At 44.0% G+C, this 20766-nt stretch overlaps 1 protein-coding gene across 1 annotated transcript in view; it reads right to left on the bottom strand.

Moving 5' to 3' along the window:
- LOC144680100 (uncharacterized) overlaps positions 1-20766 on the bottom strand; it is a 46476-nt gene that overhangs the window by 25650 nt on the left and 60 nt on the right. Inside the window, exons 2-6 of the mRNA XM_078541246.1 lie at positions 16993-17046; positions 16159-16203; positions 14005-14058; positions 12612-12665; positions 3637-3690 (exon numbers count right to left, since the gene is read on the bottom strand). Of these exons, the coding sequence (XP_078397372.1) occupies positions 3637-3690; positions 12612-12665; positions 14005-14058; positions 16159-16203; positions 16993-17046 (261 nt within the window). The remainder of the gene's footprint in view (positions 1-3636; positions 3691-12611; positions 12666-14004; positions 14059-16158; positions 16204-16992; positions 17047-20766) is intronic.

Raw genomic sequence — 20766 nt, 5'->3', positions numbered from 1 at the left:
ATAGTCCACAGAGGGTGTCATGCATCGCTGTCACCTGCTGTGCCATTTAGAAACTGGAGCTACAACGGAGAGAGGAGCTGCCTGAGGAGGAGATGCAAGAGCTGGAGGTCTCCTCCGATGAGGAGGACACTGACGGGGATGAGGGTGAGGATGTCCTCAAAGTCGACAATGACGACGATGAGGCCCTCGCACTGGCCAGATGAGGCAGGTGCTCTAGCGAGGCCCTCATAGTTGCTAGATTTGTGGAGGATGATGACGACATGCAGTGAGGACAACTCATTTGTGCTCTGTGATCAGGGTCATATCATGGAGACACAGCCATGACATTTTAAAAGCATCTGATTCTTTGTCCACCTTCAGCACCTGCGCCATTCAAGAACACAGCATCACTGGTCACAGATGCTGAAGGCATGGGGGCCAGCCTCACCTTAAAGGTGCTGAGAGCACACAGTGAGAATGATGGGAACTCTGTGACGCTTGCCCACTACATTCTGGCAGCAATGACGAGGACCGTTGAGGTGCAGGCATCAGTAATGAGTCCAGTGAGTGTGAGGCTGGAACATCACTTTGGCCTGAAGGCTGCACAAAGCACAGGGAAGAGGCCCTGGACTGAGACACCTGCCTTTATCTTGTGCAGAAAGGTTTCATGTCTGAGTGACACGAGCATTGCTCATCAGAACAAGGAGCCACAGGCAGGGAGATATTCTTGGAAGTTTATTTACAGTAGTGAACACTATGTACAAGTGATTAACACCCGTGCCGAGGCTGTGCAACTACATCTTCTTAACTTTCCTAACCCTGCTGCCACGTCTCGGTGGTCCCCGGACATCCATAGCAGAGGTGGAAGCAGCCTGCTGACTGCTACATCCTGTCTGTGATGACACTGGCAGGCGCCCTCGGGTGGGCTGAGACCTGTAGTGCCCCAGGGGGGTACACCTGCTGATCTTCCTCCTCCCTATCGATGCCCAAGGGCCCCTGGGTGACTTTTTGAGAACGGGTAGCTGGAGTGAGATTGGGCTGCCCTGCATCCCTCTCACATACACACCGTTGGAGGCCAACTATGGCGTCAGCGATGGAGTTCAGACCACATAGCAATGCAGGAGCAATGTCCTGGACCAAAGTCTGCATGCCAGCCGCCATCCTACCAATGTTGACCTCAGTGCATTGCATTGCTATCATCTCAGCCTGAAGTAGGACGGACTCCTTAACTGTGCCTTGCAATCTGAGGAGTGCAGAGGACATTCCTTTCTGATGTTCCTGAGCTTGCCTTTGCAGCTCCAGCAACTGTGACATGACCAAGTCCAGAGGCCTGGTCTCCAGCAGTCCTCCAAGTGCCAGAGACCTGGGAAGTCCCTGCTGCCGCCTGCTGTGTGTCAGAAAGTGCGATGTGCTCACCAGGTTGTAATCCTGAGGCTATTCTAAAGCTAGGTCCCACTGAGGTGTGGGTCTCTGCACTGGTGGAGGGTGTGGGTGAGCACTGTGATGGGTCTTCAGGGAGGATTTCAGCAGATTCCTCTTCTGAGCTTCCCTCAGGGCTTGATTGGAGGCCCTGGGTCATGGATTCCCTCGGCTGTATCCCAGGTGTGCCTGCGAAAGCAAGGAGAGATAATTAGTGCATGGCAGTGGCCTGTGAAAGAGGACAACTCACTCACAGCATGGTTGTCTGATGGATGTTGCATTGCTGGATTCTCACTTGGTAGAGCAGCACCGACCTCACCGTCAGCACAGGACTGGTCCAGATTCTCACCGACCAGCTGGATGGCTCTGTTTTCAAAGTCCACGAGGACCTTGATTTCAGGCATTCCTCCGTCGGTTTACGAACTCTCCCTCTTGTGTGCCGACTTGTCCTGCATGAATAGAGATGGAGAGAGTGTAAGCAGGACACCTTCCAGGCCAGATGATAGGTACGTCTAGCATGTGTGGGTGATGAGTGGTCCCATGGATGGGATGAGGACAATGACGGTGAGCGTGAGAGAGTGAATGCTGATGTCCCTTGAACTGGCAGTGAGTGAGGGCCCTGTGGATGTGTGATGGGTTTGTGAGTGTGTGAGTTGAGAGTGATAAGAAGAGTGACTTACCCTGGTGGAACGGAGGAGATGATTCATCCTTTATAGGCACTGGGCATCCTTTATCGGCATCCTGGGGGTTAGCATTGGCCAGAAACTGAACTGGACTAGCCATATAAATACTGTGGCTACAAGAGCAGGTCAGAGGCTAGGAATAGTGCGATGAGTAACCCCCCTCCTCACTCCCCAAAGCCTGTCCACCATCTACAAGGCATGAGTCAGGAGTGTGATGGGATACTCTCCACTTGCCTGGATGAATGCAGCTCCCACAACACTCAAGAAGCTTGTCACGTTCCAGGACAAAGCAGCCCACTTGATTAGCACTCCTTCCACAAACATTCACTCCCTCCTCCACCAATGCACAGTAGCAGCAGTGTGTACCATCTACAAGATGCACTGTGGGAATTCACCAAGGCTCTATAGACAGTACCTTCCAAACCCATGACCACTACCCATCTAGAAGGACAAGGGCAGTAGATAGATTGCAACACCACCACCCGGAAGTTCCCCTCCAAGTCACTCACTATTTTGACTTGGAAATATATCGCCATTCCTTCACTGTCACTGAGTCAAAATCCTGGAACTCCCTTCCTTACATCACTGTGGGCAAACCCACATCACATGGTCTGCAGCAGTTCAAGATGGCACCTCACCACCACCTTCTCAAGGGCCACTAGGGATGGGCAATAAATGCTGTCCCAGATAGTGAAGCCCACACCCCATGAATGAATAAAAAAAATGAAACCCAGAGTGTGCAGATTGGACCAAGTATGAGCAAGTCTAAACTTGGTGGATTCGTTTGGAGAGGTATGGTACTCCTTTAGATATGGTCCCAGGACACTTTTAGGATAGCTAAGGCACCCTTTGGGAGAGGTGAGGCACCCTTTGGGATTGTTAAAAGTAAACATGATTGTGCCTAAAAAGCAAATAAACTCATTGGAATTGATAAAGCTGTCAAAGAACTGTCAAAGCTGTCAAAGAACTGATGGGTGGGGAGCATGGGTTGGCATGAGTTGACACATGGAGTATATGGGCCATGGGGACATAGGGTATGAAGTGTCATGGGGGTGGGTCGAGGGTTATGGGTTGACATGAGGGTACGAGGGACCATTGGGGCTGGGTACAGGAGCATGGGTTGACATAGGAGGTATGGGGGCCATGGCAGGTTGGGTGGAGGGCATGAGGTGGCATAGGTTGGCATGGATGGGGCATCGCAAGTGTGTGGGAGGGGTGTGGGGTAAAGATTGGTGGCATGTTTTTTGTTTCAATTTTTTAAAATTCAACAAAGTGCCAGAGCACAGAAGCGTGCCTTCTGACAGCCGCCTCTGCACCCGGCAGCCTCTGCGCACCTTCTGGGGGGTGGCAGGCCTGACTTCTAACCCAGCCTGCACCCCCGGAATGAAATCAGAGTCAAGGGCGACCATGTTTAAAGGTCAGGTTTACAGAGCCAGGAATTCTCCCATCTCTGCGCACCTAACCAGGGAGCAAAAATCTGAGCGTTAAATGTTCACAAAGGTAAATGTGACAAGTTTTTCAACTTAATTTATTGTATGAGATGCTTTTTACTTACAGGAGTGCCTGGCAAACCAGGGGGTCCAATGGGTCCTTGCTCTCCAGAATTTCCCTGCAAAATAGTTTCATATTAATGATTACAGTGGTGAAAATACATGCTTTGTATTGCAAGACTTCGAATAGTGTACATAGCTGCACAAGACTTTCCTTGGATAACACAATGGTTGAGTCTGTCAAATGGAAACTGAAGGGATGTGAGGCCTGATTTTAGTATCTTGTCTGTATTTGGGAAAAGACAATACTTTAAATCTGATGGAAATGAGCTTTTCTAAATTGCCAGCTAATTTGTACCTTATTCCATCATATGGTCAGTCCTTAGAAAGGTCTTGAAAGCTCCTATTCAAAACAGCTGCAGTTCTGGTCACCACAGTATAGGAAGGATGTGATTGCACTGGAGGTGTGCAGAGGAAATTTACCAGGAGGCTGCCTGAGCTGGAGGGTTTGAGCTATGAGGAAAGATTGGATATGCTGGGTTCTTTTCCTTGGATCAACAAAGGTTAAGAGGGACCTGAAAGAGGTGTGTAAGATTATGAGGGGCATAGATAGGGTGGATAGGAAGGCACTTTTTCCATTAGTAGAGGGGTCAATAATCAGGGCGCATAGATTTAAGGTAGGAGGTAGAAGGCTAAGAGGGGAGTTGAGGAGAAATTTGTTTCATCCAGAGAGTGGTGGGAGTCTGGACCTCACTGCCTGAAAGGGTGGTTGAGTCAGAAACTCTCGTAACATTTAAGAAGTATTTAGATATTTATTTGCATTGCCATAGCCTCCAGGGCTATGGGCCAAGCGCTGGAAAATGAGATTAGTGTAGTCAGATGTTTGTTGACTGGCGTGGACACGATGGGCCAAATGGCCTCCTTCTGTGCTGTAGATGTCTATGAGTCTATTAATGTACTCAAAAGGCCAATAAATTTTAAAATTATGTGTCTTTAGATCCGGAACCTTCTTGCCTACCCATTATGCTGGGATTGTGACATGCCATCCTTCCTTTCATATTGCATGATTGAGCAAGAGCTAACATTGTATATTTGGCTACACGTCACAATGCCACTGACAATCTCAGCAGGCCCTGGGACCTGTTTTCTCCAACAGGGAATATGGTGCTGAGTTTCTTTGTCACTTTTCAGCAAGCCCATGTCTTAATTTAGGGTCCCTTTGTCCTTTAATTTTGCAGGTTAGTTTAATCCTCTGCCCTTTCAGCCCTCAGAAATGCTGGTGATGGGTTCAGATACCTTAAGGCATTCCAAGAGCTTGCTAAAATGTTATCTCCTCAATATGAAATAACTCTTTAAATGTGTCTGCCCCTTTAACATTCTTTGACAAGTAACTTTCCTCTCCACCACTGGTGTCCTTTCTAAACCAGACTCAATTTGCTCTCAGAACTATGACGAATTATTGACATTAGCCGAAACTGGAAAATTGAGTAGTAGTTGTAGTTGACCATTCCAGTCAGCTAGCTCCATCCTTAAATGTTTAGAACTAACACTGACCGAAAGCCAAAAACTGACCTTGAGTCTCAGCAGTACAGCCGAGCTGTCTTCAGTATAAATAAAATGTCTTAGCACACTAACTGATTCAGTGTAGTGAGACATTCTCCATTACATAATTTGTCACTGGCATATCTGTTTCATTGACTACAGTATATCCAATTATCATGGAATTCCAGAAATATAAGGAGAATTGGAGATAATTTTGATCCATCGTGTTTGTGCCATCGATTCTCGTGTTCTTTTCTACGTCAATATTTCTCCTGCCCCCTTAACGTTAACAATGTCAGCCTTGGCTCTGAGTCAGAAGGTTGTGGACTCAAATCACATTTGCAATGACTTAAGCGCACAGTCCAGACTGATACTTCAGTACAGTACTCACTGAGTGCTGCATTGTCAGGTATACCTTATTTTGGATAAGATATTAGGCTGGGTTTTGTCAGGGTGGTCCCGACGGCAGGCCAGGACCACCAGACTCAATGGCAATCAGGCAGTTAGTGAGCTCCTGTCTCAAGGCTCCAGTCCCTTTAAGAGAGAAGATCCTGCCTCCAACCAATCAGAGGGCCAGCAGCTCCTCAGTCCCAGCAATGGCAAATGGAGTCGTGACACTGCTGGGCCTGCATCCAGCCAGGAGCTGCAGCGTGGACGCTGCCCTCGGAAGAAGTTAAGTGGGGTCAGGGTCATTGGGGTCAAGCAGGCAGGCCCTACTGAGGGTGGGTGCGATTGATTGGTGAGGGGAGGTGGGGGTGTTTTCGTGTCGACAGCCTTTACCCCAGCCAGAGGTAGTGGGGAGGGCGAGGCAGGGGAGCCGCTGAGCGCCACAGAGTGCTCACTCAGAATGGCTCTCCATCTGAGGCAGCAGGGAGCCCACCAGATTTTACTGGGCAGTTTCCTCATGCAGTGGAGGCACCCCCTCCCCCCCACCCACCCCCAACACACACACACACATTGCTGCTCAATATCAACGGGGCAGGGAAGAAGTCCCTAAGTGCCACTTATTTGGACACTTAAGGGCCTCACATGGCCTCTGAGCCGAAAGGCGGTTCTCCATCTTCCCCTCTGCTAATAGCATTCCATAGTGTTGGGAAGGTGACGGGTATTCCAACCCCCCTCCTTATAGCCCTCCCACTTCCCAACCCAGGATCACCCTTGGAGCCTCATCAAATTCTGTCCATTAGGTCCCATCTGTCTATGCAAGTGGATGTAAAAGATATCATGGCATTATTTGAAGAATAGAAGAGTACTAGTCAACATTTATACTTTGATCAACATTGCAAAAACAGGTTATTGTCACTTACCTCATTGCAGTTCGTGGAATCTTGCTATGTGCGAACTGGCAGTTTTGTTTGCCCTACATAATAAGTGACTGTACTTCAAAAATACTTCATTGACTGTAAAGCACAATGGGATGTCCTGAGAGGATGAAAGTTGCTATATAAAAGCATGGGTTTCTTGTTGGAACCTGTTCAATATTTCTATGCATGAGAATGTTTCTTTTAATTAACCTAAATTTGATAGTTGAATAGGGGATCATTATGGTGTTCACTGTGAGATAGAAGCACGCAGCTGAGAAACTGAACAATTGCAGAATCTTTCGGAGATGTTTTGTGTCCGTTATTCATTTAATTGGAATGTGTGCGACAAATCCCAACAGATTTCCAGGTCTGATAAGTACTAAGAAATTAGCTCTGTTGGACTTAGCTTGTTTTCATAGCAATAAATTAACTGCAAGCTTGGTAGCATACAGCATCCATTTAAAGCCCCCTTGCCATGAACTGGCTGCCAACATAAGCCACATGGGTTGGCCCTTGCCACACTCAACCTAAAAACTGTAGATGATACTATCACAAGTGTGGTAATTGGGTTAGTCATCCCTGCCTCCTGTCAATCAACCATAGGTCAACGTGATGTGCTTCCAGTGGGGAGATGATGCCCAGCATGTAGGCATCATAACACGTGTCCTCGATAAAAGTTAAGTTTATCTCCACTAAACCTGCTCCTCCTTCAAGTTATTACAGTTGGCGACAAGGATAAAACTGACTTATGCTGCATACTTCGCCCTGGCTGGAACACAAAGTTGAGAAATACTTGCCGATCATGCCGTTGTTCAGGAGGATTGATTTGAATGATGCAGATGCAGAGGATTGGAGTCAGTATGTCAAGAGGCTCAGTTTCTATTTCATTGTGAATGAAATTACTGGTGAAGATAAATGGAGAGCTATCCTACTGAGTGTGTGTGGAAGCAAAATGTATAATCTTATCAGAAAATTGACTGCCCCGAATGCGCCCAGGACTAAGTTGTACAATGAGGCAGTGGGGCCTGTGAAGTTGCGTTTTCAGCCAAAACCGTCTGCGCTTCAAGTTCAACACGAGAGTTCATGCTCCAGGGGAATCTGTTGCTCCCTTCATGGTGAACTTGAAACAACTGACCAAGTACTGTGAGTTCGGCGATGCCATGCTTGATATGCTGTGGGACAAACTTGTACGTGGGGTGAAATGGTAACACCACACAACGCCGTTTGCTTGCTGAATTGGATATTGATTTCAAGCCCGCTCTGGAACTTGCTCTCACTATGGAGAGTGCCACAAAAGACTCTCAGGATTTGCAACACGTGGAGCAAGTGCACCATGTTAGGCAGAAGCCTGCCGCGGAGCACAGCGCAAAAAGTGGCACAGCAGATTTTCAGTGCCACTGAACAATGAGTCAGGAAGCTCAATTACAACGCATCAGCTGGCAAGGTACGCATTTGCTATAGATGTGGCGGTAATCATGGAGCAGATTAATGCAGATTTAGAGAGGCAGAGAGCAGCTATTGCCACAAGAAAGGATACCTTTCAGTGCAGAACAAAAAATAAACAAACAGCAAAGCAGGGAACAAATCCAATTGAGTCAACTGACACAACAGAAGCTGGTGCTTTTTTTTAGTTGTTCATGGGATGTGGGCGTCGTTGGCTAGGAGAGCATTTATTGCCCATCCCTAATTGCCCTTGTTCAGAGGGCATTTAAGAGTCAACCACATTGCTGTAGGTCTGGAGTCACATGTAGGCCAGACAAGGTAAGGACAGCAGATTTCCTTCCATAAAGGACATTAGTGAACCAGATCGGTTTTTATGACAATCGGCAATGGTTTCGTGCTGATGTTTACTCCCTGTATCCTGTGGCTGCTGTTAAACCTGAGCCCATTGCAGTGACAGTGCACGTGAATGGCAAGCAACTGCAGATGGAGGTGGACACCAATTCTTCAGCTACTTTTATTGGGGAGCACACTTTCAAGTATCTCAGTGAAGGGAGGCAGCTATTGACATTGGAGTGCATGTTCGCCAAACTGAGAACCTACACTGGAGAGCCCATTCATGTCAAAGGCATTGCTACTTTTCCAGTCTGCTACAAACAGCAGACAGCCCAGATTCCTGTGGCAGTTCTAGAGGGGGAGGGGCCCAGTCTTTTGGGTCGAGATTGACTGCGAAAAAATAAAACTAGCCTGGTCAGAAATATCTCATTTGAAGTCTGATGGAATTCCAGAACTCGTGAAGAAATATGACACTGTTTTTCAAGATGAATTAGGAAACTGAAGGGTGTGCAAGCTAAAATACACATTGATCCTCAGGCAACACCATGCTTCTTCAAGGCTAGGCCAGTACCTTACTCACTGAAAGAAAAAGCAGAAGCAGAATTGCGTAGTTTGCAAAACCTGGGAATAATTCCACCAGTCCAGTTTTCTGAGAGGGTTGCACCCATCCTCCCAGTTGTCAAGCTAGACCAGACCATACGTCTATGTGGAGAATACAGACTGACAGTCAACAGAGCAACAAAGTTAGACAAATACCCCATTTCCAAAATCGATGACTTGTACGCCAAGTTAGCAGGAGGCAAGTCATACACAAAGCTAGACATGAGTCCTGCCTATCAGCAGTTGGAATTGGACAGCACATCAAGAGAGTATGTGACAATCAAAACTCACAAAGGCCTCTGCCAGTACACCTGATTACCTTTTAGAGTTTCATCAGCCCCTTGCTCTATTTTGCAGTGAACCATGGAGTCTCCTGTAAGGAATTCCATGTGTGGTTGTGTACTTAGGTGACGTTTTCATCACTGGACTGACTGAAGCTGAACATTTAGCCAACTTTGAGGAAGTGCTGAAAAGATTCATGGAAGCAGGTGCGCGTTTGAAGTGAGGAGATGCACATTCCAGGTATCTGAGATAACTTACCTGGGCCACAGAGTGGACGCTATGGGGTTGCATCCTGTTGAAGGCAAGGTCCAAGCCATTAAAGATGCATCATCACCCTGTGATGTAACAGAGCTTAAGTCATTCTGAGGGATGATAAATTATTATAGCCGTTTCTTACCTCATCTGTCCACTGTGCTTACACCACTCCACGTGTTGTTGGGGAAAAACCACCATTGGTCATGGGGTTCACAATAAGAAGAAACCTTTGCAGCAGCGAAGAAACTGCTTCATTCATCATGCTTGTTGGTCACATTATGACCCAGCTAAAGAGCTAGTGCTGATGTGTGATGCTTCCCTTTGAGGCATAGGAGCTGTACCGTCAAATCAAATGGAGGATGGGTCAGAAAGGCCCATCGGCTACGTTTTAAGAACACTTTCCCATGCTGAAAAGGGCTACTTCTCAGCTGGAGAAAGAAGGACCTGTCAGTTGTGTTTGGTGTCAAGAAATGTCACTAATACCTACACAGTGACATTTCGCAATTGTGTCTGACCATAAGCCACTGACAGCAGACAGTCTCATAAGCCTATAGCTTCAGCAAGAATCCAGTAATAGGCCCTGAGGCTAGCAGCTTATGATTACACATTCATGTACCGCCCTGGCTCGCATATAGCCAATGCAGGTGCACTTAATCGTCTTCCATTACTGGGCAGCCCTGCTATCACAGCCGTTCCACGAGAGCTATTGTTGTTAAATTTCTTGGATTCATCACCTTTATGTGCTAAACAGATCAAGAATGGGAGGAGCAGAGATCCAGCACTGTCAAAAGTTAAAGATTTCATTTTACAAAGCTGGTCAGCTACACTTGTGTCGGATGGCCTGCGCCTCTTTTATTCCAGAAACACTGAACTGAGTTGCCAGGATGGAATCTTGCTGTGGGGTTCCAGATTTGTGGTCCCTTCCCAAGGCAGGGAGTCACTCTCGGCAGAGCTCCACAGCACACACCAGGCACATCAAGGATGAAGGTGTTGGCATGTAGCTATGTCTGGTGGCCAAGGATAGATAGTGACATCAAGAACACGGTTAAACACTATTCCCTTTGCCAGCAACACCAGAAGTTATCTGTTTCAATCCCTCTTCACCCATGGGAATGGCCTGGCCATCTTTGGGCCAGACTGCGTTTTGACTATGTGGGACCATTTCTAGGCACCATGTTCCTGTTACTCATCAATGCACATTCGAAGTGGCTTGATGTCTACAAGGTAAAAACGCCAACTTCAGCTGCAACTATTGAGAAGCTTTATCATTCCTTTAGTAAACGTGGTTTTTCTGAGATTATTGTCTCTGACAATGGATCAGCTTTTACCAACGTAGAATTTCAGAGGCTCATGGACCTGAGCGGTATCCGGCACATAAAGACTGCTCCCTGGCATCCTCCATCAAATGGTCTCGCCAAAAGAGCTGTCCAGACGTTTAAAGTCGATATGAAGAAGTTGTCTGGAGGTACTTTGGAGTCTCATCTTTCCAGATTCCTTCTGAATTACTGCACAACACCACAGACTACTACTGGCTCCAGAGCTGCTGATGAAGCACCACCTACCCACATGTCTGGATTTGGTGTTTCCAAATTTGGAGGGGAAGGTGAGACAGAAACAAACCACTCAGAAACTGAACCATGATCTACACAGCGCTGCTCGTACATTCAAAGTTGGCGACCCTGCGCACATGCGTAACTTTGAAATGGACATGCTGGACTCCAGGGGCCATCATTTCAGAAACTGGTCCATTGTCATTGCAAATTCAAGTTGAGAACAGAAAGAGCAAGAGAAACATCTCAACAAATGCAAGATTAACCTACGATTCATGCTTCACTGCCAGCCTCTGAAGTGTGTGGTCGCCCTACATCTGCTCTTTCTGACACTTCCAACGAGCTGTCGAATACAGAACCACCCAGTTCCAGCGACGCACATTTTTGTGCAGCTCAAGACCCCACTGTCCCTGTTTCGGAACCTCCCTCAGAAGGGCTGCGTCACTCTGACCATTCCCACAGAGCACCTCAGAGAATTAATTTGTAGTCATAGCCTACAGGTGGTTCCCAAGGACATTAAGGGGCAGAATAATCCCCTAGTGAACACTTGGAGTTTGGGCAGTCTACTGTTCTTTGTTTACAAGGGAAGTTAAAGACAAGAGATATTACAAATGCTTTGTTAGTTTTCAGACATGTTGTTGTCGTAAACAAATAAGGAACTTAAAGGGGGAGGAAATGTAGTAATTTGAGTAATTGCCCCTCCCTCCTGTCAATCAACCATAGGTCAACGTGATGGGGGGTGCTTCCAGCGGGGAGATGACACCAAGCGTGTAAGCATCGTAACAAGTGTCCTCAATAAAAGTTGTTTATCTGCACTAAACCTGCTCTGCTTTCAAGTTATTACAACTAGGACCCAGTGACATCAGGGAAGATCAAAAGGAAGGAAAGAGAGGAAGAAATAGTTTGAGCTTTCTTTGTTCTTCAAGGCTGCAGTGACGGGCCTATGGTATTCCTCAAAACTGCCGAAAATCTTTTGGCTGAATTGGATTGGATAATATATTTCATCTCGCTCCCCAAGTTGGTTGATTCTGAATTTGTGGGCTTACTATACAATCAGAGTTTACACAAGTAATGCAATAACTCAGTTTGCATGCCATCATGAAAAGGATCCAAATTCTTGGCTTGACACAGTGTAAATGTGTAAGATGTATGGCTGTACAATAAACATAGACTAAGGCTGGTTCTACTGAGGATTAACCTTCTATTCAAAGCAAGACTAAAGATCTCACCCTGACTAATTTTCCCATCTCTTTCCTGAAACTGAGAACTCATGCTATGTACTACAGGGGCTGGTCATACTCCAGCACATTCAGCAGGTATGGAAGGATAGTTGTATGTTATGGACATCAAGGCCAAGCCTCGTCCTGTCCTCCTGCCTGTGTGCTGTCCAACATGAACTATTGAATAGCAGCCTCCTTCATTCGCTGATACTTTCTCTTCCTTAGTAAAAGGACATTTGGAACCAAATGTAGTTCCTCAACCACTATCTTGTATGAAACTAGCTAACTCTGGTATCTGGTCCATATAGCTCAGTTCCAACTGGGAAAGTTGCTTAATGACTGAGTCATTAGAGGCCATGATTTTCTTTTGTTTCAATTGAATGCTAATAATTCAGGTTCTCAAGCATTATCTATTGTAATGGGATATTTATCACAGCCCTTCCATTGAACGTGGTACAATTTGAACAAGTACAAAAACTGTTAGAGGCAATGCCAGTGTTACGGTACTTACGGGAGGGCCTTGCTGTCCTTGGGGTCCCCTTTGTCCTGGGGTTCCCGGGTCACCCTTAGGAATAGAAGCACCATAATTAACCAGTCTATGGAATATCAGAAACATGTTTTATAGCCCTATCTGTTAGATTGTGGGAAGATATTGAAATTAAAAATGGCTGCCAGCATAATAAATGTGCATTCTTTTCTTCAACATCATCCTATTCATTGAGTTACACAGTCTATTACAATCTATAATAGTTTCTTTGACAGTTGTTAACGTGAGAAAAAGCAGTTAATAAGCGAGGTATAAATTCTCTTGACAAGTCTGTAAGCAACTAGGCCACACAGAACAGAAGGGTTTAGCTTTTTAGCGTCAATTCCCATTGTGTGCTAAGTTAGCTATGTCAGTCAGGGTTGTGGTAAAGATGTTAGGCTTTAGCTGTTCAGAGTTAGATAGACAATATCAGGATTTTCACTACCAGCGCCTCCTACTGAAATTGCCTAAATTTCCAGAATGAAGAACCAGTAAAAACCAGCCCAAACTGGTCTTATATAATTTAAAATGGAACACCAGTAAAAACTGGGAAATAAGAGCACTAGTCTGAACTGTTTTTCTCTATTGGGAATTGCTGCTGGAATTAGACAGGACTACAAATAATGAATAATGACTTGCACAAGCTACCCACCAATAAGTTAAAAACCTAGGGCTGAATTAAAAACTTAGGGCTAAAAAGTCGGGATCAGGGGCTTGCCCAGGAGATGAACTGCTGCTGCACAACCATTTACTGATCAACTGGCCGTTAATAAACTGGAAGTGGGATTTCTGCTGGTACTGCACTGGGGACTTGCTGAGGAAATCAGCGATGGAGCGCAGCTTTGTAAGTGTTTGGGGGTCAGAGAGGGGGCTTTGAAGAGCGTGATGAGGGGGGGGTCACAATTTGAGAGGCCTTGAGGGAGGGGAACCTGACATTGGCGGTGGGGGTGGGCGAGGGTGGATGGGCCCAGGAGAGCCAGTAAAGAGGGGTCCCCCAGGTCCCACCACCAGCTGGTGTAGGGAAGGCTGCTGGGCTGGCCACTTGGCATGGCACTCTCCCTCCACCGGTTTCAGCCATTATTGGCCCACTGGCAGGCAGGCTTCCCCATGCCATTCCCACCTCTGGTAAAACTGCAGTGGGAGCAGGGGCAGGCGGGGAGGCAGCAGGCACACCTGCTAGATTTAACGTGCCCCCTGCCTTCAAACCTACCAGCGGGGGAGCATTAAATCCAGCCCTTAGAGTTTGGGAGTGAAGAAAATTGCCTAAAATGAAAGAGGAGAATTTTTTTTTTAAAAGAACAATCACATTGTGGATCCTTGCAGGGGTGTCCAAGTGTTTAACTGGAAACATTTATGAAATGTTAGAAATGATACTTACTGGCTCTCCTGGGGTTCCAGGGGGTCCCACTTCTCCCATCTCACCCGCAGCACCCTGCAACAGGGATAATGCATATGATGTACATAAGTGGGAGTTTTCCAATACACTACACAGTTAGGAAAATGTATGTAAAACCAAAGAAGACAGGTGAGAGTGACTCTGCAGAGAGAATATTAAGTGGGAGAGTAAATGAGCAATGGACTGAATAAAAGGGGAGAATTGCATGAGGCGAATAGTAAAGGAACAAAACAAGAGGAACTAAATGAAAGAGAAAACTAAATGAGGGAGGGATAAAGAGAATTAAATGCGGGGCGGGGGGGGGATAGCAAAGAAATAAAACTAACGGGGGATTGTGAGACAGGCAACTAAACAAGGAGAGAGGGAAAATTAAACATGAGGGAAAAATCTAAACAAGGTGGAGAGGAAACTAAATGAGGGAAGGGAAGTTAGCAGAAGGAAATGAATGAGAGGGCGGGAGAAAGAATGAACAAACTAAGGAACAAAGCTGTTGGTGACAGGGAAAGACTGGTGTGAAATAAATTAGTAAATGATGCAAAGTGAAAGAGCAAATAGTGTTGAAGTGAAGTGGGAGGAAACTTTCATTCATTGCCATTCAAATGTAACCTGGACCTTCTGCTTCAGGTCTCCCTTCTATTAATTAAGCACCTTGGGATGCTTTATTACATTAAAGGTGCTATATAAATGTAAATTGGTGTTGCTTCTACTCTCACCTCTAGGTATCTGTCTTTTCCAACCAAACTCAATGAAATCTTTGAGATTATATCTCATCTTGCACTTCATTCTCCAGCTCTGATGAGGGATCCATAAGCAAAAGACTAACCCTGTTTTATCTCTTTCTTTGTTATACATTTCACATGTTTTCAGCTTTTATTTCCGATTTCTGGCAACTGGCACCTTTAGTTTTCTCATACTAAACTTCACTTCCTCTAACAACTCACAGAGAATGCTGATTCAAACAAAACTCGTTACAAACTGAAGAGAGCAGGGCCAAAAATCAGAAACCTGCATTATGAAGACGCAACACAGCAACAACACAGAGACTGGAACAGAGCAAGATCCTCTGTGTATTTTCAACTTGCACAGCTGACTGAGTCTTTGAAATGTGGAGCTTTTAATAGGAAGAGTTCAACCAGAATCAATCAGTTTTGCTATTTTGCTCTCCTCTGTTCTCAAATGAAATGTTGACATCTCTCTATTGCTAGATTTGTCTCCACAAAGCTCTCTGTTGTCGTTTAATCTCAATTACTCCAGATTGTTCATCACCAGTTCACCTTACCACACCTACTCTATGCCCCAAACCGTCGGCAACAATTCATAACTCTCGAAATGATCCCAGACTTTAATACAGCTTCCTTATATCGGGTAGTTTTTTGGATATCACTTCTTCTCATGCTATCTCTTTCTCTCTTTCCTGGTAGGTCACTGCTTTCTCACTTTGCACTTCCAACTTCTTTGTCATTGTCACAACCTTCCTGGTCGATATTAATAACATTCTGATCATTCTTTCTTCAAACATGGCGCTCTGAAACTGAAAGTATACTATCCGTTTCATTGAGCTTCACAGAATCATCAATATATCGGAATCAAAACTCATTACATGGCCTCGTACTCTGAATCCATTGTTTCTCGTTACAAATAAACTGAAAGAATACATTAAAATGCAAGAGATCTGAAATAAAACAAAAACAGAAAATGCTGGGGATATAATGGGTATATTCTTGATAAAGACTCTTCGGCAGATTAAGGACTCGACAAACAACACCTTAACTTGTCTTTTTTTTGAGAGGCTGGTGAACCTGTTCTGTACTTCCAGCAACTTTTATTTTTATTTTGTTAGGCCCAGGATCCCAAAGCTCTGGTCCAATAATACAATACTGCGGATGCTGGAAATCTGAAATAAAAAACAGAAGATGCGAGCAGCAGCTGTGGAGAGAGAAAAACAGAGTTAACATTTCAGGTAACCTGAAATGTTAACCATGTTTATCCTTCCATTAATGCTGCCTGACCCACTGAGTACTTTCAGCACTTTCTGTTTTTGTCCCAAAGCTCTGGGTCTATCAATGTGTGGGAGTTTGCAGTGCAACTTTATTTGTTTACTTTATTTATGATATATTTGAAAATACAAACAATTACCTTTTGTCCCATAGGTCCTTTCTGTCCTGGTGATCCATGTAATCCCTTAAAAAAAAGCATGAGTTATTATTAATTTTCAATTGGTTTAATTACAAGGCTATCTTTGGTCCCTGTAATGTATAGCATAGTATTGTGAACAATTGTAGTTCTGCCAACATTCATTACTTTAAGCTCTGTGATTTGTGGAAATATCTATTACTCCTCACATTTTATGCAGGAAATTCAAATGTGCAGAAAGCAGCATTTAAATTTCCTACAAGCATTTTAAAAATGCTTCAAAGCACAGTACCACAGCATTCACAATATTATAATCACTGACTGTAGTTATGCTTCTTTTCATTTTTTTGTAAAAGATCAACTCAAATCAACTTAATCAGGTTTCTCAGAATGCTTCAATTAACTACTTTGGAAATGTAATCACTATTTTAGGGGGAAAAGACAGGCTAATTTATACACTGCAAAATACCATAAACAGCAATAGCACGAATGGCCAGAGAACATTTTTGGGGTTTTGACTCAGAAAGAATATTGGCCAAAAGTGCTGGGAGAACTCTCTGCTATCTTTCAAAGAAGTACTACAAGATGCTTGGTGTCCACCTGAATCACAGAAATGAGAAAATGGGACGTCAGCTTAACATCTCATCTGAAGAAAGGTACCTTTAGAACTGCACTGAAATGTCAACCTAGATTGTATGCTCAGGCCCTGTGGTGGGAGTTGAATCCATGACTTTCCGGCTAAGAGGTGAGTGTTCAGCCAGCTTGATAATTAGAAATTAATATAAGCAAAGGGAATTTTGTACAGGTAATTGTTTTTGTTATGGTACAAATACTTACAGATAAACCCGGAGCCCCAGTTTCTCCCATTCGACCTGGTATCCCAGCATCACCCTGTATTAAAAATGTAAGTGCATAAGTATTTGTAGGGACAGTTAATGGCCATTACCCCAACAGTTTTGACACTTCTCTCATTGACCTAAATGTTACCAACCTAGGGCTGGAGTAGTGGGGTGGAGTAAGGGGAGCTTTATGGACAGATGGGCTGCATAATTCAGGAAGCACCTCAGAGGGCAACCTGCCCAGCTTGCCTCCCCATTGACCCCAACTCATCCACCACTTCCCCATCCTCACAACAACAACAACACAATTTCTGGTATTTTCCCCAATTGTACTTAAGGCAGAGATTTATGTCTTTCCCGGTTTCATTCCCTGCTTTCATATCCTAAATTGAAACTACTTTTAAACAGGTACAAACTGTTGTCAGCTAGGATGATTAAGAAGGTTGTTCTGGGATTCCCTGATGTTTTCCTGAAGAATTGAGAGAAAGGAGGCAGCAACCCTTCACTAGGAGTTGTAAGGGCATCCCCAAGGCCAGGGTAAAGCAAGCTTAGACTGAGATGGCTAGAAGGAATCAGTGCCTCTGTTCCTTTATTAACACTGAGTCAAAACCCTGGAATTCATAAGCAAACACCACACTGACTCAAACGAAAAGACCCACCACCACCTTGTCAAGGGAAACTAAGGAAGGGCAATTAATGCAGGCTTTGCTAATGATGCCTGTCATGAAACTATTAATGTATGCAATATTGTTGGAAATTATTTTTTTTAAGTAGAGGTTTAGTCTGTGGGTGTGTCTGTGTGTGTGTTAATTGGATTAAAGCCAGCTAGTCTGGACATTTTGATGTATAGTAGTTTTGAGATATAAACAGAGGTAGAGGTACATTTGCATTTTGTTAAATAAAACATTCAAGATTGGGAGTGAAATCTTGCACCTAGCTAGGAAAGACCAAGCAATGTCTATATTACTAATAAAATTGGTACTATGAAAGGGGTTTTATTATTAGAAGAGGTGGAGTTCAAAGCGCCCGGTGATACAATGAAAATTTACATTCAAAGAGAAGTGCTGGGTATAGCCTGAGGAGAGTTTGTGTGTGCAGAGCAGAGGCATGTAACATTAAAGCAGCTGTAAGCCTACAACTGTCTGCAAAGGAACCAAATTGAAAGGAACCCCATTTTGAATTTGTAAGGTGAAAAATGTTTTGCCTGATGTCTGGTTAAGTCTTTTGGTTGTTGTTGCTTTAGTGGAGATTAGTTTGGGAATTTGGTAAAAGTTATGATAGTAGTAACTTGTAGCCATGTGTATATGTTTAATTTGTAGTAAATTAATAAAGGTCTAATTTAGTTTTATAAGAAAACCCCCCGAGAACTGGTGGTCTGATTCCTGAATTTAGAGCTGCATCTCAAACATACCAATTGAAAATATAGGTTATGACAGTTGTATAAAGTTTCCCTCTGGGATTTTAAATAACAGCCTTTACCAACTGCTGTGTCATAACAATGCATCATCATGAGAGTAAGAAAGAAAAACACTTGGCCAGATTTCGCAGAGTCGTGGAGACTCCATTGACTTTTAAAATGATGGAAGTGACCCGATTCCAGGATTCCCATTCCCATTCCTGGTGCCTCCAATATTCACAGGTGCAGGAGAAGACATTCCTGACCTGGTCTGCTCCATTGCAGAGGTAGGTGTTTCCTAGTCCACTGCAATTTTTGTGGATTTGGGCCAGCTTCTCAAGGGTTCATGGTTCATGGCCCTTCAGAGGAGTCGTAAATCATAGTCTGAATTCGGGAACCTTTTAAAAGATAACTTCAAAAGACATTACCCATGCCATTCATATCCCCTCCATGGCCAATCATGCTCCCTCACCCACCCACATGCCCACTTATAGCCCTCTTGCCAGCTTAATACCCACACATGCCCCCACCCACCACGATGTGCCCTTCTAGCTCCCTTGCCAACTCTTGGCACTTCCATGATCATTCACCCAGCATACACTCTGCACTCAATCCAATGAAGCTTATATTAACAATGTCATATGTGGAGCTGCTTAAAAAACACACACATTCAAAATTTTCTTTAAAAACTGTTGTTACTACAAGTCTATAAAAGCGGCAATCAACTAGACCTTTAAAGTATCAATAATAGAAAATATAAGCAAATAATCATTTTGTAACACAGAACTTGATTATTGCTGAAAAAAGAGACATGTCGAAGTGTTTCATCTTACGCTTATCAGGGCACGTCACAATAATATCAATAAAAGGGGAAACTACAATTTATACTGTATGAGAAGAGAGTACTGATCGGTTGGCAAGTGGACTCTGATTGGTAGAGGCGTTGCTATGAAAAGCTTCAAAATGTCTTTTTCTTCAGCAAAACCGTAAGTGCTTGACACCTATTTATCTTTTGTAAATAAACATTGAGCTAACAACAAAATAGATCTAAGATAAAAAGTTTATAAAGCTGCCAATCAAGCAATGCTTTCCCTTCTGTGCACCTGCTTGCACAAAGGGAAAGTTTTTTTATGAGAGTTGGTACTCTCAGGCAAACATGCATAATGAGGCTCCTTAACCAATCAGATTGAAGGATAGTGAAATTAACAGCTCATGGACTGAGAAGAAAGTGCGGATGCAAGTGGGTAAATTCAATAACAAATCAAGTATATCAAAAGAAATAGAAAGGGGGAAAGAGCAACTGGATTAATCGGGAGAGAAACTAAAACAAGGGTAGGAAAAGTTTTTTAAAAATTTAAAACAGTAAGTTTTAAAAACTTTAGTTTGCATCCACCATGTAAATAAAGCAACTTTACACCATTGAATGCATTTCAGCGGTGAGCCAGACCCTGAGATGCCATTTCATGAAGCTAAAAAGAGGGCATCGTATCTTGGACAGCAACCTTTAGATTTCCACAAGCACATATCTGACCTCATCTGAAGTTGTCCATAAATAACAATGAGTGCCTCACTGCTATTTTCATGGCAAACTATGGCCCATTATACATTTGTGTAGAAGAGATGGTGGCCCAGAATTTGTGATGTTTTTGACAGTGAACTGTCAGTGCCCCCTCGAATTACCCCTATGAATTTGATAGCAACTTCAGGATTTACCATAAGTGCAGATGAACACAGAAATACTGAAGTTGAAGCCTGTCATTCACTGCTCTGCACAGGCTGCTCTTTGAACCCCACCCAAATTCGGCAATCAATTGATCTGGTAAGAACTAACCACTTTCCACTTTCATATCGCTGTTAAAAACCCCATATAAAGTCAATCCTAGTTTAATGAGATGTAACTGGGTTTTAAACAATGATTTGAGTAATAACTTCTGCTTAGCAAGCAAACTAGTCCTGATAGGATATGTGGAATGTTGTTAAATGTCTCTATATTGATAAATTACTAGGTTTTTTAAATTAGATCCGTTAAGTAACTAAGACTTTTTCCAAAGTTTGTCCATGACATTTTAGCTTCTACATTCACCCCCTATGCATATGTCAATCATAATTTTGCTCTGTGTAAAAATCTTTTTAAATGATTTGATTATTAATGTTTTCATTTCCTTATTGGCTGGCTGTGAAAATTCTTTTTCATGATTGGCTGCTTTGACAGCTTGATGACATCACTGGAGCTCGACATTACAATCTACTACATGGTGAGAAGCAATCCTCACATCACAGAGATCACTAGATCATTCAATTAAGCTTTCTTTGACGTCAGTAGTGAGCACACTTGCTTCATCACTGACAGCAAAATCCAGGCCAATTTAGCAAGCA

The sequence above is a fragment of the Cetorhinus maximus genome, chromosome 4 (assembly GCF_964194155.1).
Source record: "Cetorhinus maximus chromosome 4, sCetMax3.hap1.1, whole genome shotgun sequence".
Taxonomy (NCBI): domain Eukaryota; kingdom Metazoa; phylum Chordata; class Chondrichthyes; order Lamniformes; family Cetorhinidae; genus Cetorhinus; species Cetorhinus maximus.
The sequence above is the reverse complement of the archived record's forward strand: the minus strand, read 5'-3'. Positions and strand labels throughout refer to the sequence as shown.